General features: G+C 45.4%; 1 protein-coding gene and 1 pseudogene across 2 annotated transcripts in view; one reads left to right on the forward strand and one right to left on the reverse strand.

The window, feature by feature from the left end:
- Positions 1 to 1842, reverse strand: part of Znf329 (zinc finger protein 329) — a 33048-nt gene extending 31206 nt beyond the window's left edge. For both annotated transcript variants that reach the window (XM_029558468.1, XM_008822768.1), the window contains exon 1: positions 1784 to 1842. In XM_029558468.1, the coding sequence (XP_029414328.1) occupies position 1784 (1 nt within the window). In that variant the 5' untranslated portion in view covers positions 1785 to 1842. The remainder of the gene's footprint in view (positions 1 to 1783) is intronic.
- LOC103725518 lies at positions 1805 to 4829 on the forward strand (annotated as a pseudogene).
- The last annotated feature ends 5331 nt before the right edge of the window (positions 4830 to 10160 follow it).

Genomic DNA, 10160 nt, shown 5'->3' on the forward strand with positions numbered 1-10160 from the left:
GCTGCCATATGGGTGCTGGGATTTGAACCCGGGTCTTCTGCAAGAACAGTCAGTGTTCTTACCCACTGAGCCATCTCTCCAGCCCCTGAAAATGAACTCTTAATGTAACACATGATCCTAGACTGAATCCTGAATCAAAATATTTTAGCCTTAGCTATATATACATTGTACTTTTTGTTTTTGAGGCAGGGTCTCACTACGGAGCCCTAGATGACCTGGAACTTGCTTCATGGCCTCGATTTCACAGAGATCCACCTGCCATTGCCGCACAAGAGCTGGGAGCAAACGTGTGTCACCAAGCCCAGCTGCTAGATTGTACATTTTGAAAGACATCCTTATCAACAATGAACAATTTGAGTGTGATAACACCACTGTAGTTTTAAGAATGTTCTTGTTCATTCAACAACGTTCCTAAAGTCTGTCACAGAGCCAAGTGCAGCTCTTGAGTCCCCACACCTCCTTGAGGATTAATAGGCAGTAAATGGTTGCTGGGGGAAAAGACATTTTAAGGTTGATTGATTGATTGATTGATTGATTCATTCATTCATTCATTCATTCATTCATTTTGGTCTTTTTGAGACAGGGTCTCCCTGTAGCCCCAGCTGTCCTGGAACTCACTATGTAGACCAGGTTGGCCTTGAACTCACAGAGATCCGCCTGCCTCTGCCTCCCGAGTGCTGGGATTAAAGGCGTGCGACACCACTCCCTGCTTAAGATTTATTTTTGTGTATGTGTGGTGCCCACTGAGGCCAGAACATGGTGTCAGAGCCCCTGAAGTTGCAATTACAGGGAACTGTGAGTCCCAAAATGTGGAAGCAGGCACCAAACTCATGTCCTCTAGAAGAGCATCAAGTGCTCTCAATGGCTAAGCATCTCTCCAATCACAGAGGGATTTTCTTCAATGGGGTAGCCACTGGTAGGTTGATAGAATACCTATGTTCCTTTGTTCAGCCCTCCTCCAGGAAGGAGAGGAGGGAGAGAAAAAAGTTAACGTGGTAAATGTTAATAACCTGACAATCTGGTTTTTTTAAAAGTCTACTAAACTATCCCTGCAACTTTTCGGTGGATGCTAAGCTTAATTAAAAACCTGGGTGGAAAGTGCTGTAGAGATAGCACAGCGGTTAAGAGCACCTACTGCTTTGCCTTTGCAAAGGACCCAAGCTCGGTTCCCAGCACCCAGGAGCGGTGAACTCCCGCCCTCTAACCTCAACCTCAAATGGCCCCTGCACTCATATTCTCATTCTCTCTCTCTCTCTCTCTCTCTCTCTCTCTCTCTCTCTGTAATAACGAATGCATCAAAAACCTGAGTGGAGGAAAGAGAATGGAGGAACTTTCTGGGGAGGGGGAGAGCAGGACAAAACGTAGTATTCAAAAGTAATTTTACAGGGAAATAAGCCACTGAAACCGAGGACGGCCAAACAGCCACAAACACGCAAGTGGTAAAAACACCGTCGGCACTGGGAACTGAAGTATAACAAAACACGATTTGCAAGTAAAGGGAGCGGAGGGTGGCAAACGCCCCAGACCCCTGGGAAATTCCGCGGGCAGCACTCGGCGCGGGGCAGGGGCGGTGGACCAGGCCGGGCCGCAGACCCACCCTCTCGGCCGGCCGGAGAGCACCGACCCGCACGCGGAGCAGCGTCCATACCGCCCGACGCGCCCTCCGCCGGGGAACCCGCCCGCCGACGCTCCGCTCGCCACCCCAGCTCCGGACACTCCTCCCTCCCACACGACTCAGCCGGGACGCTGAGGACCGAGGGACTCGGGGCGCGGCGGGACTCACTGTGGGCGGCCGGCGGCAGCCATGTTCCCGGCGACTGTGCATGCGCGGCCCGTCCCGGAAGTGCGCGTCCCGAGACTCTACTGCCGATACTTAGGAGCCCAGGGGCTTTGCATCCAGACCGGCTGCTGCCTGAGCCGAGCGCCTTCGCGCGCAGATCTAGGGGTGCAATGAAATCAGTGGCCTCGGTTCTAACTCTGCGTCACTGCAGACTCACAGATACTCTTTTTGAACCGTCATTTTGCGTTCGAGGAGGCTGGCGGCGATTCTGGGTCAAGAGAGCCTCTCACCTCAGCATCCCCAGGGGTCTCCCGATACTATCGCTTTTTCGCTATAAAGCCTTACTTTTTGTTTTTTTTTTTTTAATAGAAGGGTTTGGCCAGTTACTTGTTTCCTACTTGATTTTCAACCTCACTCTACCATTGCACTTAAAACCAGCTTTGATTTCTTTTCTTTTTTTTTTTGAGACAAGGTCTCCTTGTACCTCCAGCTGGACTGGCACTCGCTATGTGGACCAGGCTGGCCTTGAACTCACAGAGATCCGCCTGCCTCTGCCTCCGGAGTGCTGGGATTACAGGCGTGTGACACCATGCGCGGCCCTATAAAGCCTTATTTTTATTTGCTACATAACTTGACAAAAATACTGTAGGAAAAAATGTTAATATTCAGCCAAGTAAACACACCTCATTTACTGACAATTACAAACAAGCTAAGGGTTCTAGCTACATTGTGAATCAATGTGTTATACAAAAATCAGGATCTGAGAGATCCACCTGCCTCTGCCTCCGCCGGGGCTGGGATTAAAAGCCTGCACCACCAGCCTGGCACTTAGCTGCCTTTGAAACACATTCATCTTTGCACATCGACTGTATTTTTTTAATGCCTCTCAAATGCCAGAATTATAGGGTTTCATCATTCTGCCCGGCTAGAAAATTCTTAAAAAATTCTTTTATCACTCTGTAGCCCTGACTCATTTGGAACTCTAACTAGAGCAGGCTAGCCTGGAACGCACAGAGACCTGACTTCATCTGCCTCCCTAACGCTGGGGTTAAAGTAAAACCAATACGATATGGAAGAAATGTGCTCAGAATGTGCAGTTGCATGGAACACCCAAGCCTTGTCAGTATTGCAACGTAACTGCAGCTTTCACTGGCAATAAACGCCAGCGCTGCACAGATTCAGAGGAGTATGGACCCCGGTACTCCTGTGAGCAGTGCAAGCAGCGATGTGCAAGTGACAGGAAAGATGACAGGAAGACGACAGATGGGAAGCTGCTGTGCTGGCTGTGCACACTCATATAAGCATGTCCTCGGGAAGACCGGAGAGCACAGGAACACACCTGAGCAGCTCTTGTGCCAGCCATCAGGAGGAGCAGCAATACAGCCGCCTACGTGCTAGCCGCCATTATAACAGCTTTTCTACACATGGCCTCTATCGTCATTGCCCAACTGGCTACTCTGAAGCCGTTGCATCAAAAGGATTAAATGAGCCTACAGAAAGGTTAGAGTTGAAGGCTGATTTTCAGTACCAGGAATTCCAGATGAGGGCCAAAATGAACCAGATGGAGAAAGCCCACAAAGAAGCCACAGAACAATTGCAGGCCAAACACGGGGAGCTCCTGAAGCATACAGCCTGCTTTGTCCCCAAGCAAGAGATCTGAGAAGTCCGGCACTGTAACCTCCCCTGGTCGGACCACAAGGAGGCTCCCAGCAACCGCAGACAGTTGCTCTGGCTTAAGGTTGGCAACCTAGCTGTTCTCTGGGAATTATAAGCTTTCTTACAAACTATTTGATTATCATTATCCTCCTTCGAGCGGACGGAGAGGGCTGAGTGGGAACACCTGGTTTGTGCTGTTAAAGACCGCATGCTGTTCACGGTTTCAGTTCTTCATCTTCCCTCCTCTTCCTCACTTTTTCTTCCTCCCCCTCCTCTTCCTCTCCTCCCTCCCACTGTTTTGGTACTGTTTTCTGTGGTGGTCACTGCTGAGTGTTGTGTGCAGAATGTTTTCTCTCCATCATCGCATCCTGCCATACCCATGAGCAAAGTCTAGCATCCACCATCTCACTGCCACCCTCTGAACTTTGAAAACTGCCACCTTAAGGCTTTGTACAGCAAGAGGCTCTCTCCAATGAACCTCTGCTTCAGGGTGTACTCGGGGTTTTTCCAGGTGTATTATATCTGAACTTTGTACTATATAGACATTTATTTTTTTCTTAAAGTAAACTTTTTCTTGATAGAGGAATAATAGTAGCCTAGCTAATTCTTGTAAATGTGATAGCTCTTGGAAAAGGAAAAAAAAAAAATCGGTCCATTTTGGTAGCTTTTACTAAAAGAACCAGATCTTTTCTTTGTTGTTACCTTAGTCTTAAAAACTGATTGCTAAGGTAAAGGGTTCAACGTGTAAGGATGGAGTTAAGTGCCTTTTGGAAGATTTTGTGGAAGAGTGTTTGAGGAGCTACTGAAGGAAGGTTGCAAAGATTTAACAATCTGTCCTTTTAAGTGAGGGCAGAAAGAAAGGTTGTCCAGGTTGTACTGGACACTGCCTCCTCTATCCTCCTTGTTCTTTTCTGTAACTCATTTTAAATTCCCACACTGCCACTTTTTGTAAAATGTGTGCCCTTATATTGCTTATGCCAGCTGTCACATCAGGCCATTATCAGAATACTTTTTTTTTTTTTTTTCAGGAGCAGTGCTAGCCGCCATTATAACAGCTTTTCTACACATGGCCTCTATCGTCATTGCCCAACTGGCTACTCTGAAGCCGTTGCATCAAAAGGATTAAATGAGCCTACAGAAAGGTTAGAGTTGAAGGCTGATTTTCAGTACCAGGAATTCCAGATGAGGGCCAAAATGAACCAGATGGAGAAAGCCCACAAAGAAGCCACAGAACAATTGCAGGCCAAACACGGGGAGCTCCTGAAGCATACAGCCTGCTTTGTCCCCAAGCAAGAGATCTGAGAAGTCCGGCACTGTAACCTCCCCTGGTCGGACCACAAGGAGGCTCCCAGCAACCGCAGACAGTTGCTCTGGGTTAAGGTTGGCAACCTAGCTGTTCTCTGGGAATTATAAGCTTTCTTACAAACTATTTGATTATCATTATCCTCCTTCGAGCGGACGGAGTGGGCTGAGTGGGAACACCTGGTTTGTGCTGTTAAAGACCGCATGCTGTTCACGGTTTCAGTTCTTCATCTTCCCTCCTCTTCCTCACTTTTTCTTCCTCCCCCTCCTCTTCCTCTCCTCCCTCCCACTGTTTTGGTACTGTTTTCTGTGGTGGTCACTGCTGAGTGTTGTGTGCAGAATGTTTTCTCTCCATCATCGCATCCTGCCATACCCATGAGCAAAGTCTAGCATCCACCATCTCACTGCCACCCTCTGAACTTTGAAAACTGCCACCTTAAGGCTTTGTACAGCAAGAGGCTCTCTCCAATGAACCTCTGCTTCAGGGTGTACTCGGGGTTTTTCCAGGTGTATTATATCTGAACTTTGTACTATATAGACATTTATTTTTTTCTTAAAGTAAACTTTTTCTTGATAGAGGAATAATAGTAGCCTAGCTAATTCTTGTAAATGTGATAGCTCTTGGAAAAGGAAAAAAAAAAAATCGGTCCATTTTGGTAGCTTTTACTAAAAGAACCAGATCTTTTCTTTGTTGTTACCTTAGTCTTAAAAACTGATTGCTAAGGTAAAGGGTTCAACGTGTAAGGATGGAGTTAAGTGCCTTTTGGAAGATTTTGTGGAAGAGTGTTTGAGGAGCTACTGAAGGAAGGTTGCAAAGATTTAACAATCTGTCCTTTTAAGTGAGGGCAGAAAGAAAGGTTGTCCAGGTTGTACTGGACACTGCCTCCTCTATCCTCCTTGTTCTTTTCTGTAACTCATTTTAAATTCCCACACTGCCACTTTTTGTAAAATGTGTGCCCTTATATTGCTTATGCCAGCTGTCACATCAGGCCATTATCAGAATACTTTTTTTTTTTTTTTTTACAGGAGCAGATTCAAATGAGATTGTATGAACTCTAGGGCACCTCTGGAGGTTGGTATGGGCTGCTCAGGTGCCTGCTGAGTCTAACCACAGGAAGCATCACTGTGCTTTCTTCCCACCCCTCACCCCACCCTGTGCACTCCCTACTTAAATGGAAATGTTTAGAAAACAAGCACTCCTGAAAGTGGCTAGGCCTCAGCCTGAGTTGTATGGACCCTTCTCCTGACCAGTAGGCACATGGAAAGGGGGACAGATTCACATTGCTCCCTGCACTGTCCACGGGATATTTGTGAAAGAAGCTACAGATTTGTGGTATCTGCCATGGCACAGGACAAAACTACCCTGTAATCATTCATGCAGACAGGCACTTACTGAGTTAAGAGTTAATTATGAACAAGTGACATTTGTACCTCAGGGCCCTGATAGTGTAACAGTAACTTCACCTTGTTAGAAGCAAACATTCTGAAATTGGTGATTGCATTCTCAAAAGAGGAGCCACACAGAGTTGGACAGAGGCAACAGAGAGAGGCTTCCCTCCGACAAGAGACATGATGACCATGTTGCTTATATATCACGCTAGTAGGGGATGTCATTTTCCCTTCTCAGCAAGAGAAGCTGCCATGCTAAATAGTTTTGTAACTTTTTGAATGAGAAACCTTTAGGTAAAGATAAACCGTCATAAAGTATCTGTCAGATGCATTTGTGTTGGCTATGGGGAAAAGATGGCAGGAAAAACCAAGTCACCGTTTTTGAAAAAACAATTTAAAGACTGAGAAATTCTGTTATGTGAAGTATGACAATATAAAAACATGCATTTAGTTTTATACTAAATGGTTTTTTAAGGTCTTCAATATTTAATATAAAGCAAACTCACATTTTCTAACTTTATCATGAGTTCCTAAATGGGAAAGAAGAAACCTCAGTCTTGAAACTTTGATTTAAAAGAAAAAAATCATAGCCAGGCGTGGTGGCATAAACCTTTAGTCACCACTCAGGAGGCAGAGGCAGGTGGATGTTTGTGAGTTGAAGGCCAGCCTGATCTAAATAGTGAATTTCAGGACAGCTGGGGCTACAGGGAGACCTGGTCTCAAAAAGACAAAAAAAAAAAATCATGATAGTGTTTCACCATGAAATTAAGTAGCTAAGTTTCGGTAACACTATTTGTTTCTTTGTTTGTAATAATGGACATTTTAAAATACAGGAATGCTTTGGTTTGTACAGATTTTGACAATGTGTGTTAATAAAAATTCATATTGACTCAAGTGAAACAAAACAAAATCAGCATCTAGAAATCAGTAATGACCAGTTAGAAACTGTTTTGAAAGAAAATATTGTCAATTTTATGTACATGTGTACAGAATAATTCTGATTAAAACAATTCAACCTGAGGGGCTGCAGAGATGGCTCAGCGGTTAAGAACACTGGTTGTTCTTGCAGAATACCTGGGTTCGAATCCCAGCACCCACATGGCAGCTAACAACTGTCCATAACTCCAGTTCCAAGGGATCTGGCAGCCTCTTCTGTCCTCCAGAGGCATTGCACAACACGGGTGCACTCACCTACATGCAGACAATACACACATATACATAAAATAATTTTTTTTTAATGTGATCCCAACACTTGTGTCAAAACAGAATCAGTAGGTCTTTCAAAAGCCACAAACTGCTGGGCATGGTGGCACACGCCTTTAATCCCAGCACTTGGGAGGCAGAGGCAGGTAGATCTCTGGGAGTTCAAGGCCAGCCCTGGTCTACGTAGTGAGTTCCAAGTCGGCTGGGGCTACAGGGAGACCCCGTCTCAAAATGACCAAGTAAATAAGGTTTTAAAATAAATAACAAGCCACAAAGTATACTTGTTTAAATACAGATCAAAAATTTAACGATCACTCTTTTTTTGGTGGTTTTTGTTTGTAACAGGGTCTCATGTAGCCAAGACTGAACTCAAGCCTGCAATGATCTTCCTGCTTCTGCCTCCCTAGTGCTCAGACGATGGGCATGTACCACCATGCCCAGAACCATCTCTAACACACGAATTACCTGCTTCTGCTTATTTTGAATGTTCTTGGTTGCTCTTCTATTCTAACCTGTTGTAGTCAATCAGAAAGCCTATTACTTTTCACATTTCTACTACAACATACCTAACAGAAACAAATTCAGGTTTCCTTTGGTTCATGATTTTAGAAGGTTCAGCTCAGGCAGGGTGGGTGTGTCATGGCAAAGTAGCCGATGGTATCTCGGACCAGGAAGCAGATGTGGAAATGCTGGCACTCTCCGCTGGCTCTCTCCTTTTCCCTTTTACTCCACCTGTGCCCCTCGCCCGAAGGGTGATACTGTCCACATTTAGGAAGGGTCGGCCTCCCTTAGTTAATGCACTCTGAAAATATGTGTGTAGAAACACCCACAGGTGTCTCACCAATATCCTAGGTGATTCTAAACACAGTTTGACAGTGAAAAGTAATCATCAGTTATAACTCAGTTTCTATGTCTTGAACACCTGAAATTTTAAAATTTGGAAATTTTTGGAAAAGACAAACCAATACTGACAGAATAGATCAGTGTCAGGGTCTTGAGTGGGAGGAGGGAGTCAGCTACAAAGGGACACAGAATGTTACAGGGTATTGGAAATATTCTGTGTTGGATGTGTTGATGGTCATAGAATGAGCTGGGTGTGGTGGCACATGCTTTTAATCCCAGCACTTAGGAGGCAGATCTCTATGAGATCAAGGCCTTCCTGGTCTACAGAGCAAGTTCCAGGCTAGCTGGGGCTGCAAGGAGACCCTGTTCCCTGCCCCCGAAAAAAAATAAAATAAAATAAAGCACATCAAACAGGATATGTGATGCGTAAGTGGGTAAAAGCATTTGCCATAAAGCCTGAGTACACAACACACTGGCACTCACCTGTAATCCTAGCACTCCTACAGTGAGATGGGAGGCAGACAGAGGAAGCACCAAAAGCTCATAGGCCAGCCAGACTGGAGCACAGAGTGAAATAAGAGAAAAAGAGACCCTGTCTCAACTAAGGGGAGAGGGGAGAAAAGATTCCCAACAGTTGTCCTCTGACCTTCACAGACATGTGATGCCATAGGTGTGTCCATACTTACACACACACGATAAATAGATATCTAGGTAATTTATTTTAGATAGATATCTAGGTAAATTAGATATTAGATAAATTTATCTAATTTATCTAGATAAATAGATATCTGGGTAATTTATTTTTGTTTTGTGGGTACGTTTTGCCTGCATGTATGGAAGTGCACCCATGTTGTGCAATGCCCATGGAAGCTGAAACTAGAATTAAGTCCCCTGGAACTAGAGTTCCAGGTGGTTGTTAGCCACCATGTGGGTACTGGGACCTGAACCTGGGTCCTCTGCAAGAGCAGCCAGTGCCCTTAACTGCTGAGCCATCTCTCTAGCCTCATAGATGGGTGGTTTTAAAAAAGAATCTATGACAAGAGACATCAGGATGGTGTTTGCAGACTTTTGAAGTAGAGATGGTACTATGATAGAACACACAGGGGCATGGCAGGTGTGCATAACCTCATGTAAGGACACTGTTGGTCCTTGTTGCTGTGTCTGGCAAGGTTTACAAGTGATAAAGTAAAACTCTAGGTCACAATGTTAGAGTGAAACCACCAAGAACAAGTCAGCCTTCGGGTTGCAACAGCAAGAGGTTTATTGAAGTACACAGGTACCTGCGGGCGCACCAGGCTCGGAGCTGTGAGCGCCCCGGGTGGGTCGGGGGTAGCACTTATATACCTAAAGCCAGAAGCAGGTTCTTACAGAAGCAGATGCATGGTAACAGACTTGTGATAGGAGGATTCAAATCAGGCAGTGGTGGGGCCATCTGGAGGAGGGCTGGCATGACCGACAGTTGGGTTCGGGGAATTTAGATCAGTATCTACTTCCGCTTGTTTTTGGCCATTCTGGGCACATCTGGGTTTCTGGGGTTTTTCCACTCAGGGTTAGAACATTCTTTCCCACGGCTGCTTGTTTTTCAAAGTTGAAGGGGCTACATCTCGAGGGTCTTTCATTCCCCACTCTTTCTAGTGCCTGGGAAAAATCTTTTACCTTTGTTACGGGATTGTTAAATGGGTGGTGACCCTAGGGCACAGAAGTTATTTCTTGATTTCCCGGTATCGGGCCCTGCGGGTGGCCAGATGTCCTAACCATAAAACTTGTTTACCAGTAAGTTTAAAATTTGACCAGTACGTGACCCGCCTGAGGGTCTTCATGGCGCCTGCCTGGTCTTTGTTTTTCATTCCTCCCTTTTTCTTGTGAATATGGAGGGGAATCTTTCCCTCCCTTATAAGTTATCAAATTCATCTGTTTTTAGGGCTCGGTACTGACTAGTCAAGACCAAGGTCTGAACGACTGATAGCCTTTCTCATATGAACTGAAC

Source organism: Nannospalax galili, unplaced genomic scaffold (genome assembly GCF_000622305.1).
Source record: "Nannospalax galili isolate Female #2095 unplaced genomic scaffold, S.galili_v1.0 scaffold649, whole genome shotgun sequence".
Lineage (NCBI taxonomy): Eukaryota > Metazoa > Chordata > Mammalia > Rodentia > Spalacidae > Nannospalax > Nannospalax galili.